The sequence below is a fragment of the Typopeltis vanoorti genome, chromosome 21 (genome assembly GCF_054136105.1).
Source record: "Typopeltis vanoorti isolate ZY-2024b chromosome 21, IOZ_Tvanoo_1.0, whole genome shotgun sequence".
Lineage (NCBI taxonomy): Eukaryota > Metazoa > Arthropoda > Arachnida > Uropygi > Thelyphonidae > Typopeltis > Typopeltis vanoorti.
In genome coordinates, this window is record NC_143569.1 from 40,346,224 (window position 1) to 40,361,358 (window position 15,135).

The 15,135-nt window shown below is 34.9% G+C and overlaps 1 protein-coding gene across 2 annotated transcripts in view; it reads left to right on the forward strand.

The window, feature by feature from the left end:
• Rubicon (run domain Beclin-1-interacting and cysteine-rich domain-containing protein rubicon) overlaps positions 1–15,135 on the forward strand; it is a 357,235-nt gene that overhangs the window by 206,274 nt on the left and 135,826 nt on the right. For both annotated transcript variants that reach the window (XM_090410954.1, XM_090410955.1), the window contains exon 13: positions 10,849–10,981. In XM_090410954.1, coding sequence (XP_090267080.1) covers positions 10,849–10,981 — 133 coding nt within the window. The remainder of the gene's footprint in view (positions 1–10,848; positions 10,982–15,135) is intronic.

A 15,135-nucleotide genomic window follows, 5' to 3' on the forward strand; every position in this document is an offset into this window, starting at 1 on the left:
AAAAAAACTTTCTACATATATATATATGACAGAATGATCATTAACTCAGTTAACATACATAGTTTTATGAAGAATTGAATGACTAGAACCGAGATTTAATTAAAAAGGTTTTAATATAAAAACACTACTAGTTTCGGCCTGTAACAGCCTTCTTCAGGTGACATTATAAAAGAAAGAAAAACACTAAACATTGAAGGTTAAAAGACTATGAACAACATAGACAGTCTCTATACATAATTAGCATGAAAACGTTGTAGTTGTATTTGAAGCTGTTCTTTTGTTTGTTGCATTGTTGGAAGAGTGCGTGCTTGCAGCATCACGTGAACGCCAGTACATGATTACAGCTGAATCATGTACTGGCGTTTGTAGCTCAAGTTATTTAGATGAACAGGATTGAAGATGATTTCTCTAGATTCCACGATTTTTCTCTCTAGTTCGTCACTGCAACAGAAGATGTTAGTAGATTTTTCCCAGCAGACTTTGTGACTTTGGTTTTCATCATTAGGATTAGCCGAGAAAAGGATATGACTTGATAATGCACTCGCTCGCTGTCTCTTGTAAGTAATATCCCTCATGTGTTTTTCTATACGCAATTCGACAGTTTTGTCTGTCTGCCCAAAATAAGGAATATCACAATCACACAATATTTTATATACACCAGGGTATTTGAGTTGATGATGACAAGATTTTGGGTGGCTAATTAAGAAACGGATCTTTGGAAGTGGAGTGAACAAGGTTCTGATATTGTATTTTCTTAGAACTTTTGCTAATTTATGTGAAACAGTACTTATGTAAGGAGTAGATATATTGCATTTGAATCTATTTGTTTCTTCTGAGTGATGTCTAGGAGGATTAAGAAGGAATTTTTCAATGATTTTCTTGGAATATCCATTAACTTCGAAAGAAGTTTTCAGATGGTTTATTTTTGTAAGAAGTTCGTTTGGGTCATCAAGAAGAGAACATGCTCTATGTCCCAAGGTGGAAATTATTCCAAGCTTATGAGGAGTGAAATGATGGGACTGACTGTGCAGATATCTGTTGGTATGTGTGCGCTTTCTATATATCGATATTTTGAGTTTACCAGAAGAACGAGTCAGTTTGACATCAAGAAAAGTCGAGGAATTATCCGTTTCAAGCTTGGCAGTAAACTTAATACTTTGATGTCGGCTATTGAGATGTTCGAGGAAAACCATAAGGGATTCATGTCCCTGGCTCCAAACAATGAAGACATCATCCACATAACGTTTCCGAACATTAGGTGTTAAAATAAAGGAAGAGATAGTCTTGGTTTCAAAATCCTCTAAGTAAATATTTGCGAGTACAGGGGATAAAGGATTACCCATAGCCAGTCCATGATTTTGTTTGTATATATTATCTTGAAATTTGAAGTAACCGGACCTGATGCAATGTGTAAGCAAGGCTAACATTTTTTTGGATAACTTGTCCTTGAATAATGTCAGGACTTCATCTGAATGGAATCGCTTACTGACAGAAAATCGTTCGTGTGTAGAACGCTGATAAATAATAGGAAAAACAATCCACCAGATGTTATTCAGAAAAAACTAAAGAAAGGGGAATTTGAATTTGTCTGGCAAAGAAGAGGTCCTGTTGTAGTCAACAAATGGAAGGATAAGATAGGGAAGTTCTTTCCATTTCAAATATGAACAAATTTGAAATGGTTGAAACGCAAAATCGGAATGGTAAATTTCAATTAAAACCCAACATTGTTAGCGATTATAATTTGGGGATGTCAGGCACCGATTTTTTTTGATCAAATGCTATTTTATTATTCCACCTTACAAAAGACAATTAGATGGCCAAAGAAATTGGCAATACGCATTTTTGAGGTATACATTCAAAATGCGCATAAATTTTATACCATGATTACTGGAAATGCAATGACTGCGTTAAAATTTAGATATCAATTTATCTCAGTTTTTTTTTTTTTTTTGAATGGATGAGCTTACAGCATCAGAGAATATCAGGAGGAATCGAGATTTTCATTTTTTGGAAATTTTACCACCAAGAGAAAAAAAAGAATCGCCTAACAAAGCCATGCTGTGTGTGTACACAAAACAAACAAACACGCGAAACACGTTATTATTGTCCTGTTTGCCAGGAAAACCACCATTGTGCGTGGAAAATTGTGTTAAAATGTACCATTCTTAATTTGAATAAATTGTTTTTTTATTTTATTGATTGGTTTTTATTTTTGTTGATTTTATTAGTTTTAAATTGATTTACAAATTACGTGTTATGCTGCGGATTAACTCACGCTTGGCATAGGAGGTTGGTAATTGACATACGAGTATATTCGTAGTTGGCTTCTGAGGCACATATATAATATATAATATTTTAGTTGAAATTATTTCCCTTCTACCAAGCCCCCAGACATGTTCTCTGCTTTATTCAGAATCCAAATTAAGGTAAATATATTAAGGGTTAACTCATATTTGACATAGGAGGTCGGTAAATCGACATACGAGTATACTCGTAGTTGGCTTGTGAAGTTCATATATGAACTACAAGTATACTCGTAGTTGGCAGCGAACGTGTTAATCTATACATTAATGACATCAGGAAGGATCTAACATCAGATGTGCAATTGTTTGCCAATGATGCTAAGATAGGCAGGGCAATCAGGGATGCTACTGATATTCAGCAACCACAAAATGATTTGAATAGACTGGAAATTTGGGCAAACGAAAATTACTGTTAATTTACTGTTCGTAAGTGTAAAGTTATGCATTTTGGTGTCATTAGAGTTCCAGCAGCATATTATATTAGCGGGATTTTGCTACAAGAAACTGAAGAGGCAAGGAATCTTGGTGGATTGGTGGACAGGAATTTAAAGTTGAAAGGTCACATAGCAAAAGTTGCAAATACAATTCAGAGGCTAATTGCAATGTTGAAGCAAACCTTGACATGTAAGGATAAGGAAGTCATTTTGCCTCTTTATAAGGCTTTGATAAGACCTGGATTATTGTGTGCAGATTTGGTCTCCCAGGTTCCAAGGGGATAAAGAAGCTGTGGAAAGGTGCAAAGAAGGGTTACAAAGATTATATCTGGATTAATATAATCATATTAATCCAGATCTAATCCATGTATAATGATTAATCCAGTGGGTGCATCTATAATCAAGATTATAGATGCACCCACTACCTCTAAAGGTTGCCTTTAGAGGTAGTGGGTGCATCTAGTGTGAATGAATTTAAGAGAAAGTATGATAGCTGTTTTGGGTGATTTTTAGCCTCCCTCGATGAGTCCTTGACTCCCTGGAGGTCTCAGATAATAATAATAATAATAATTCTCTCATATTCTTAAAAATTTATATTTACTTTCTCAGTAATTAAGTGAATTGAGTCTGCACACTTCCAAACACAAAAACAGTTTAATAATACTAAAATGCATTATAAAAAATTTACAATATTCTGAACTTTAACCACACTGTCTCATCTTACCTGGGTCAAAAAATATGTCAGATAAAAAAAGAACATTAGGTTTCTTAACTACATCTGGACCTCTCTTAAAAGAAACGGTTTCTTTATTTCCTTAGCAGAAATATTCCTTATCTTGAAAACCACCTTCCTCTTATGAAAGTCTTGAAAATAGCTTTAGATTTTCTATTCATAATAAGATACAAAGTTCAGACTTGGATAATAAAATCCTCAGATTTGTACACAATTCTAGCTTTAATTTGAAACACAGTCTATTCCTCCTAGAAAAGTCACACAAAAACATTCCTTCTTCAAGATTCACAACCCTTTTCCTCATCCTGTATGAAGGATTTCCATGGAAAAATGATTGAACACTTAAAAATCAACTTGCTGTATCCATTCTCTGAAACAGCTGTTAAATTATTATTGTAATGGAACTTTTAATATCAGATAAGTATTTCTCCTTCTGTATGAGGAAATTTCATTTATCAAGTTCCAAAGTTCCTATAAATTTTTTCACAACTGCTATTTCAGTTACCTTTGTGACATAACAGCTCAAATCTTTTAATGTGTTTTTTTTTTTTTTAATGAAAGACTGTTGTTACTAATGGAACTTTTTCTAAATTTTTCCAAAACTTCTTCCATATCTTTACATCGCTATCTACATCTCTTTCAGCTCTCTATCTCAGCTGTTTACTAGTTATTGCATTATTTTCACTTGCACATTCTCCAGAGCCTACGTTTGTGGTTTCGGTTCATTCATAAAGTGGGGAAGCCACTGCCATTACATGTTATCTTCTTTGTGCTTTGCTTGAAAGCAATGAAATTTTACAATTTGAGTGAAATAAGTAATTGTTTATAACTTATGTATTTTAAATATACACAAACATTAAATTATAATAGTTATTTTGAACATACTAACTAACGAGTGAATTTTTTGCTATATTTACTTCATTAAAAATTTAATGTGATGTGTAGATGTAAACAATGCACTGCTATATAGATGAAAAATTGCAGTTAATTAGAACTTTTGTCCCTTTTCTAAGCTTTAATTCTCCAAGAAGCATATAAAGACTATACAAGCTTTCTAAAAAATCGAGTATGTTGTAATTAGCTTTCACAGAAGTCTTCATCTTCTTTTGTGCTTATACTAAAGCCTGAAATAGCAGCAAGCAGATTATCAGCACAACCAAAAGTGAATTTGGAAAGACTAAAAGAAGAAAAGGCACATTGTTTCCAAATGGCTGTCAACTGTCATCTTTTTTGGTCTCTTGGCAGTGCAGTTGGCCATAACTTTTGTCCAACCTTCAACCTGCTTCTACATCTTTTGTACCAGATGGTTCTATGCAATATTCCATTTAATTTTGCTGCCCATGTGCACATGAAAACATTTTATGCATAAGTTTCCAGTCTCAGACTAATTTGTACGATGGCCTGTGCTCGCAGTAAGGTCACAAGCCACTAACTCTTAGTTTGATATGATCGGTGGCATCTTTGTTGTCACCATTCTTGTACGTTATATACTAAATGTTTCTATAAGCACAGCCTAAATACTTACTCCTTCACCTACTCAAATACTGCATGTACATTCAATTTGTAAACAAATTATGCAACATTTATCCAGCCACTCCAATTTAAATAAATTTGGTTCTTTTCTGTTTTAATTTCGACAGTGATATTTTGAAGGTTTACTGCACTAAAACTGCTAATGTAATATTTCACATATTAATGTGCCCTTTTTTTTGTCTAGCTATAACCCATAAAATTATGAGTACTAAATTAATTCACTTAAATCTATGTAGCTAAGAAAAGAAAAAATACATCATTGCTTACACAGATTGAAGTGACTGTATAGACATCACAAATTTGGGGGCAGTTTTATGCATTTGAATATGTTGAGGTTAGGGAAGTTTCTCAGGGCTGAGACAGATTTGAGGAATAGCCTCTCATATTTGTATTTGCTGCAGTATAGATGGTAGTATATATACAGGGTGTTCGGGATAAATTTGACATATTTATAATTAATTATATTTTTCCGTAAGTTACATGTATTAACACGCACTTCTCTTCATTTAAAAGTTTGGACCCTTCTTCATTCATATACAAGATGTCAGAAAGGATGGATAGCTGGAACCCACCTGAATCATGGAAGAGAATAACTTGTATCATGATGATTCGTGCCCGCCATCAAAATAAGGATATTACGACTGCTGCCCAATGCTCCCTGAATACAGTAAAAACAATCGGGCATGAACTAGAGACTTGCAATGGTGACTACGAGGATGTAGCAAGAAGAAAGATCCCTAGCAGACGATCTGATTGCGTTCGTACAGCAGAATTCCTCGCAAATCTGCAGGAACAGGTGTTGAAGAACCCTGGCATTGGAATTCGGGCTTTGTTCGTGGAGTTGCTAACTGTAGTCAAGTCCTGGATAACAAGGGTAGCCAATGGTAGGCCGTATGTATGGCAGCAGGATTCGGCCCCTTGCCACACCTCTGGGAAAAGTCAAAAATGGTTGTCTGAAAATTTCTACGACTTCACCAGTCCAAATGTTTGGCCTCCAAACTCCCCAGACCTTAACCCCATGGATTATTTTGTATGGGGCGCAGTTGAAAAAGACACCAATCGCACTTCCAGTAATACAAAAGCCCAGTTAATGGATAAAATTAAAACAGTTTTTGCGGCCCTTCCCAGGGAGACTGTAGCATCAGCTTGTTCGAGGTTCCGAAGCAGAATTGAAGCTGTGATCGATGCTAATGGTGGTTATTTTGAGTAAATCTTGTTGATAGTATTGTAATTAACTCTGCCTGTAATGTTTTTTTGTCAATTCGTTAAATTTAATAGATACAAAGAAGATTTTCTTTTTCCTTACGAAACTGTCAAATTTATCCCGAACACCCTGTATATACGAGGTTATATAAGGAAAAACTCGCTTGGTGCGAATTCTGTATGTGCAATAATCAGTTAGCGCAATTGAGTGAAATGATACTATTTCCCACTTTAAGTGAGTGATTAATCAGTAAATGTGATTTTTTTAAGATATGCGAAATTTTTTTGTCGATAATCTCTTGAGCTAGAAATGCTCAAGTATACAGATATAAAAGTCTTGCAATGGCTGTTCTGCATAGTTCATAAGACCTGGACAGAGGGACAAATTCCAGATAATTGAAGTAGAGCTCTCTTAGTATCCATATATATATATATATATATATATATATATATTAAAAAAAAGGGAAATAAAACTGAATATGAGAATTACAGAAGTATTTTCTTACTGAGTGTTCCTGGTAAGCTTTATGCAAGTATACCTTAGAAACGGTTGAGAAGGATTGTGGAAAGGAAACTTGATGAAGAACGAGCTGGATTCAGGCCAAATAGAGGCTGTCAGGATCAAATTTTCACTTTACAACAAATAGTTGAGAAATCATGGAAATATAAAAATACAAAGCTATTTAATTTTTGTAGATCTGGAAAAGGTATGACAAGGTGCCAAGAGAAAAGCTATTCAAAACGCTACAGTTGTATTGTGTCGATGGAGCATTATATCAAGCAATACTTTCTTTATTTGAGTTGTAAGTCAGCAGGTTAGAATTGAAGGAAGTGCAGGAAGATGGTTTAATGTTAAATCTGGTGTCAGACAAGGATGTACATTATCCCCTCTGCTATTCATTATCTATATGGATCACACTATGAAGGAAAGCAATATTAAATCTGATATCAAAATTGGAGATGTTAGCTCTTTGCTTTATGCGGATGATGTTATATTTCTAAATAAATCCAGTACAAAGTCTTCAAGATTCCCTGACTAAATTGAATAACTGTTGTAATAGATATGGTATGAAGGTCAGCAATAACAAGACAATGAAAATAGACAAAAGTATTGAAAATATCAACTGCATTGTGAATGGAGAACTTATAGAACAAGTAAAACATTTCAGCTGGTGAGGCACAATTTTTAATGAAGATGGTAAATTAAATATGGAAATAGACAACAGAATCAACAATGCTAGTATGGTAGGAAGTCAACTGAATAAATTTATATGGAATAAGAGAGAAATTAGTCAAAACACTAAATTAGCTGTATACGAGACAGTATTCAATTTTAACTTATGGATCTGAAAGGTTACAAGTAAAACACTTGACCAAAGACTAGAGACCGCAGATGTGAGTCCTGAGAAAGATTAGGGGCATGAACAGATTGCATCAATGGCAATATCATATTAAAAATAAGGATATTAGGAAAGAACTTGTTCATTATTAGCATCCAGGATGTGTTAGCAGAGCTAGTCTCAGATGGTATGGTCACTTAAACAGAATGGGAGAGGAAATATTAGCAAAACAAAACACACTCCATTATAAATTTGATTAGTATTATCTGATTTGTTAACGACTGCATTGTTATACAGTGCAGCCTCCAATAACTCAATGTCAAATAGTCCAGTATTAGTAAAATGGCTGTCAACATGTCATATAGCTCTGTATTAGTAAAATGGCTGTCAACATGTCATATAGCTCGGTATTAGTAAAATGGATATTGACTATAATATTCGTAATAAATTCTTTATTTACATTAATATTTTGTTAACCATAATAACAGCTGTGATTGCTTAAAGGTCAAAGCAGAATAACTGGCAAAAGACCTCCACATAGCCTTTAAGAAATGTAGAGAACTGAGACTTTGGACCTAATGTCCAATCCTCGGCTGCATGTTGTGCATCCTCATAAAGGCATGGATTGAAGGTGCATCAACATAGATATTTACTGTATACGGATTGAATGAGGATGAGTTGGCAGTTGGGGGACATAAAAAAACCTGAAACTATTCCTTATCGGTGAAAATAAATACATCTGATCAGGCCTGTTGTCCGAGTGTTTAGCATATCCACTCTCCATATCCTTTAGCATATCCAGGAGATGAATTTCATTGCCCAGTGTGAGACCACTGCCTTGCTTATTAATGTCAGAAAAAGAAAATACTCTGGAAGGTATATAAGAAGAAAGGTGACCAGCAAGTACATGAACAGTAACAAGGATCATACAAAAAGGGTGATGACAGAAGCAAATAAAATAGTTGAGTTACTGAGTGATCGCCTCAAGGGTTATCATACAGGTGAGGTTAACATGCTGCAACATATGTGACAGAGTGTTATGTGGGACCAGAAATGGACGAATTGGAGATTCTTGGGATATTGCAGAATCTCACTGTGATTACAGCTGTGAGATTAGATGGAATATCAGCTTGCGCTTTGAGGGAATGTGCAAATCAACTGGCAATGCCTCTGACTAGGCTCTTTAATTTAAGTCTCAGCTCTGGTAAAGTTCTAAAGGAGTAGAAAGAGAACAAAATAATTCCTTTGCATAAGGGAGGTTCTAAGATTGCAGTTGCAAATTATAGAAAACCAATCTGTATCTCAGGAGTGGTGGTAAATGTACTGGAAAAATTGGTTTCAAGAGAATTCAGGAATGGGTGGATAGGAATATGATACTCTATGAGGCGAAATATGGCTTTGTGAAGAGTGGGTCATCCCTTAGTAATTTACCAACTTTTTATGATGGGTGAGTTGGATAAGGGAAATGCCTACAATATGATTCTACTGGATTTTGCAAATGCATTTGACCGAATACCACGTGAAATTTTGTTACGCAAAGTAGAAAAAATGGGGATGAATATAACACTGGTTATGTGGATAAGAGAGTGGCTGCTGGGCAGATATCAAAAAGTAGCATAGTGAGTGGCAAAAGCAGGTGACTAGTGGTGTATTGCAGGTCAGTGCTAGGACCACTACTGTTTAATCTCATCTTCCTTTTACCCTCTTTTACCTTGCGGTGTCGAGGATTTATTAATCATCGGACCTCAAACCATTCACAGGATAAGGTGGTCAGCCCTACACCCCGGTGTATCCAATGTCCTGTAGTGTTGAGTTCTCAAGGCCAGTTTGCCTGCTTTGCAGGATGATAAACCCCAGGATAAACTGGGGGAAAAACCCTACTGTCCATGCCCAAGACCGGCTAACTTGGCTATGGCTGAGGAAGATCCTTCAGCTCCTCACGTCACCGATGGGAATCGAACTTAGGACACTCCTTCCCCAGGCATATGGTTGCGAAGTGCACAGCCACTAGGCTAACCAGGCAGACTCTACTACTTTACTACTGTTTAATTTGTATATAAATGATACAGGAAGTAATATGAAATGGAAATATTTAGTTGTTTGCTGATGATGCAAAATTAGGTAGAGTAATAGTTAATCAAGGCGATCTGGAGAGCTTGCAAGATGATTTAAATAGGCCGTCAGTATGGACAAAAGATGGATATCAGTTTAATGTGGAGAAATGTATAGTTATGCATTTTAGGATAAATAAATTATTAGCTGTGTACCACATTGATGGAACTGTATACTCCAGGCAATAGGTGAAGTTTGGAAGGGGTCTTGGTAGACAGAGTTGAAGTTTAGAGGACATATTGCTGAGGTAGCTCATAAGATTACTTGGCTATTGAAGAACACACTAAAGTAGAGATAATGAAGTTGTTATTCCACTTTATAAGGCCTTGATATGACCACATCTGGATTATTGTGCCCAGGTCTGGTCTCCTGAGTTTCTTGGGGGATGAGGAAATGGTGGAGAGAATTCATAAGCAATTAACTGATATGGTGAGTTGTCTGTGGAATTTTCCTTATGAGGATAGATTGAGTGTGTGTGGACTGCAGAAGTTGGTTGAGAGACAAAAAAAAAGAGAGGATATGATAAAACATTTAAGTTACTTAAAGGGTTTTATATTATTAATGCATGGGAAATGTTTCAGCACTTGATTAGAGAGGGGCAGAAAAGAGGTCATTCTTGGAAGTTGAGTAAAAGTGTGCTTAGTAGCAGTATGAGGACTAGGTTTTTTGCTTAGAGTGTTGTAAATGAGTGGAATGGGTTGCCAGAGTTGATTGTTAGTGTTTTGTCTGGGTTCAAGGAGAGGTATGATAGATTGTATGGATAGTTTGTGTCTCTTGCCATGAGTCTTCTGACTCCAAGGAGGTGCCCATATAATAATAATAATAATGTAAGGTTCTGCAATGTCATTAGCCTCCAGTTCACGTATTTGTGTTTCTCACATAAGTCAGTGTCGCTTCTGACACTTCAGTATCTGCATTTCTTTGGTACACCCTTACAAAATTATTCTTTTTACTTGCCACATAGTGAAAGAACTATTTGGAATTTTTGGCCTCATCAGCTAGCTTCCTCTCATAATCAGCTGTAGCCTTTTCTTCCATATAGATCACCCTTCTTGCCTGTGCTTTGTGTTGCTTATCAACTTGCTAATCACATTTCTCTTTATATATCTTGTGTGTGTGTGTGTATATATATATATATATATATGTATATATATACACATACACTAGGTAACAAAATGTAACTTTTTCAGCTCATCAGATCAATCTAATAATTTGTCAGCTGAAGCAGTAGCTCTTTGTCTTTTGAAGAAATTTTCAGAGAAACAGCTTCCAAAAGCTTCTGAATTAGAATGGCTAGTATCAGAACAGGATGCACCTCAGAGGGTAAGGGAAACCATTAAGTACAACTAAATCTTTTGTATTAATTTAATGCACACTTTCTTAAATATTGCCATTTATCCAAAATCATATAGGGTATGACATAACAAACAGTAGATTATATTCAGTGCAAATTATTTGAGAGATTCAAGAAACAATGAGCAAATTTAATAGCAACATAATTTTTACAACACTTAACCCTTTAACTGCTACGGTCGAATTAACTCGAGCGCAGAAAAAAATGGTGACCTTGCTACGATCGAGTTAACTTGATTGAAGTTTATTTGACTTGGGTTTCTCCTTGTATGACATCTAAAGAGAAAAATTTGAACTGGTGAAACTAATCATATTAAGCACCTCTGTAGTGCAGTTGGAAGAATGACGATACACTGCGTCCTTCGATTGGAAAAGGCCTAAGTTCAATTCTTGTCGTGATAAGAGGAATCTTTATATATGGACTTTTTCAATTGAAGGTGAGTTAGCTGATCTCATACGGAGGTAGCAGGGTTTTTTCCTCCCAGAAACTTGGGTTTTTCATCCCGCATACAGACAAATCGGCCCTTCAGAACGCATGCAATTTACAGACAAAAAATACCAGTTGTGGTGGAGGGCAGTAGATGGCATGAATTGTGTACTTCAGATGAAGAAGATCCTGGTGAGTCTACATAAATTAATGTGTAATTTGCTAATTTGCTTAATCAAGTGAACACCCCTTGATTATGCAAATTTTATAAAACACTGTTATTGCCATTTTTGTGAGTGAACAAGTGTATATCAAGAATTTATGATGCTGTCCAGACTTCTTACTTCAGTAAGAATTTTAATTGATTTTATAAGTTTTTTGTAAAATTAATTCAGCACTTGGGACAATGTCAGTAGAGTATAAAATCAGCAGTTAAAGGGTTAAAGATAGTGTACATCAGATGTATTTCACCATTCATTACCATTAACAGCAATATAAAGACTAATTGGAACAGAAGTAACAAGTGGTATTCATTCAAAAATAGAAAAACTGTATTGATATAGTGTGTGTGTGTGTGTGTGGCCAGAGCTGATTTTTAAGCAATCTCAGGGAAAGTTGAAGAACTAATATTTTGGTTCCATTTGTAGATCAGAGGTTGGTGTTAGGAAAAGAATTTAACATTTCTGTTAAATGTCTGCTTATCCTTGAGATATACTGGAAGGCCATTTCAATAATGAAGATAGAAAAGAAGGCAAAGCTTCTTTGATTTACAGTTTGAGAAAAGTGGATTCAAATAATTTCCCAAAGGAGGATTGTAGCTTAAAGTTTTATTTTGGTTATAATTTTCATGATCTTTAATTATGAGCTCTATCATTAAAAAAATAAAGGGGGTTCAAATTTACTCTATATTTAAACTTAAGTGCTCACAAATTTAATGGAATAAATACAGCATAGAGAAATAATTAAGCAACAAGTTTAATTGTTCCAACATTTCGTCTCTGTCATAAAATTACAATATTAAAATTGTAATAGCACTCACAAAAACACACAACAATAAATGGAAGAAATTAGACTATTCTGAGCTTCAAGTCCTCTGTGTGATTCCCTCTTTGGATGCTGTTGTGACTAGACTTAGCTGCCTGGGCAGAGGAGGCCTAAGAATTAGTTTTCCAAATCATGGGTTCCTTCCATCTCTGTTCCAGGTGTTTATAAGGTTCCTTGTTCTTGCAACTGACCATATTATGGTCAAACTGAGAGATACACCATGCTGAACACAAGAAATACATCATCCGCCACAACTATTGTCAGTCAGTTCTAGCTGATCATACTGTAGTGGATATCTTGCACAGCATCAGATGAGGAGAGAAAAAAACTATTATTCTTCATCACAGCAAATACAAACTTGAAAGACTTTTTTTTTAGAATCAGTAGCAGATTTGAAAAACCAGCCTCATCTAAAAAATATGGTTGTGTTAAACTTCCCAAGATTTAGGAAACTTTAATTTTTAGACCTTCTGCTGAATAGCTAAAGCTATCCAACAGTACCCATAGAGCAGGGGTGGTCAACCTATGGCGCATTGCACAATTAGAAGTGGCGCACCGAAAACCCCAGAGAAAAATTTAAAAAAATTTTGTATACGATTCATATATATATATGTATATATATGTAAACACACAATTAACCAACCACTGAATTCTAGAGTGCGCACTTATTATACTTGTTTGATCTTGAAGCAACAGGCATTGGCAAATGCTGACTTGCGTCACCAGTTACTCAATCAGTTTACAGCTGACTCTCATGTCATAACGTTTGATGAACTTCTGATTCGATGAATGAACAATTCTGTGTTTTCGAACTTATATGTTTTTATTAACAGTTCTTTAAGTTTAACCCATTAACATACAAAGACATCTGTGACATTTTTTTTTGTGTTTATTGCGCCAAATTTGATTTTGACGTATCGCAGACGTTACGAAGTTCATGTCAATTTCAAATGAATTATATACAAAGACGTCTGTGACACATCTTTTGTTTATTGCACCAAAAGTGATTTTGACGTATTGCAGATGTTATGAAGTTCGCGTCAATTTCAAACGAATTTAGAGTTTAAAAATAATTTATATGTCAAAGGGTTGAGATAAGATTTCTGTTTTCATGAAGGCTTAATATAGTTCTGTAAATTTAAAAATAAATTTTTTCATTTTGAACGCGTATGTCAAGTTCTTGCCCGCTTCTCTAATTTGCAGATTACTGAAACCTGCAATTATTCGGTGTATTTGTATGTATGTGTTTTTATGTTTTTTTTTATACAATATCTTTCCTTTTTATTTACGTGTATAGGTTTATTCCTAAAATTTAACTGATCATCGGCAAAGCTTTCGTAATTAGGATGTTTGGGTTGTGTGTGTGTGATTGCCAGCTGATCGACTGTTTTATGACAGGAAGCGATCTCGTATTTCATTGGACATAATATATTACGAGAGAGAGAGAGAGACGAAAACTCTCTATGAAAAAAAAATATATATGATTTTTAAACTTATAGAACTGTATTAGGCCTTCATAAAAACAGGAATCTTATCTTAAACTTGTAGAACTGTTTTTGAATGTTCACAATGTTTAAAATGATAAAATAATTTAAATAAATTATTTAATAATAAGCTTTACTTTTTGAAATAATTTTTTTTACAGTCAGTTACCCATTACTTTGCAAAAGAAAATGAACAGAAGAAAATCAGAAAGTGATAGCAAGTGCCAGTTTAATGAACTGGCGCTTGCTAGTTCATTAAATGGACTAGCAAGTGGGAAAATGAGTTCTTATTTATTGCGGGTCCTTCAGGAAAACCATTGTGCATTGTTTGTGAAAGTACTCTCTCAAATAATAGAAGACATGATCTTAACAGACACTATAGAAAACATCAAGCTGAATTAGAAGAAAAACTGAAGTTAGTTCCTGGGTCTGAGTTGCAGAAAGAATATGTGGTTAAGAAAAAGGAAGAAATAAAAAAGAGACAAAATATATTTGTGAAACGAAGTTTTGAAAGTGTGGCAATGCTGGAGCCGTCTTATGAAATTGCCTTTGTATTGGCTAAAAAACACAAGGCTTTCTCTGATGGAGAGGAAGTTGTTAAGCCCTGTCTCGAAAAATTTGCAAAATGTCTTGGTGATAAGAATGTTGAAAGAAAAGTAAACCAAATTGCTCTGTTCAAGCAAACAATTACAAGACGCATCGAAAAACTTTCCCATGATGTTACTGAGCAATTTAAAGACCATGTTCATGCTTGTTCTTTCTTTTCTTTAGCCTTGGATGAATCCGCTGAATATATATGTGATGTAGCCCAATTAAGCATTTTTATAAGAAGAATTGATGGTAATTTTAACATCTTTGAAGAACTTATCGGTCTTGAGTCACTTCAATGAAAAACCAGAGGGTCAGACATATTTGACAAAGTAAAGTCATGTCTAGTAGAAAATCAACAACTAGATTCTAGTAAGCTCATCAGTGTTTGCACTGATGGAGCACCGTCAATGATAGGTAGAGTTTCTGGGACTGTAACTTTACTTGAAAGGTTTTTAGGTCGTTCTCTACTAAAGTATCACTGTATTATATATGAAGAATCTCTGTGTGGAAAAACTCTAAATTTTAAGCATGTTATGATACCAGTTGTAAAGTGTGTGAATAAAATTAGAGCAAGAGGG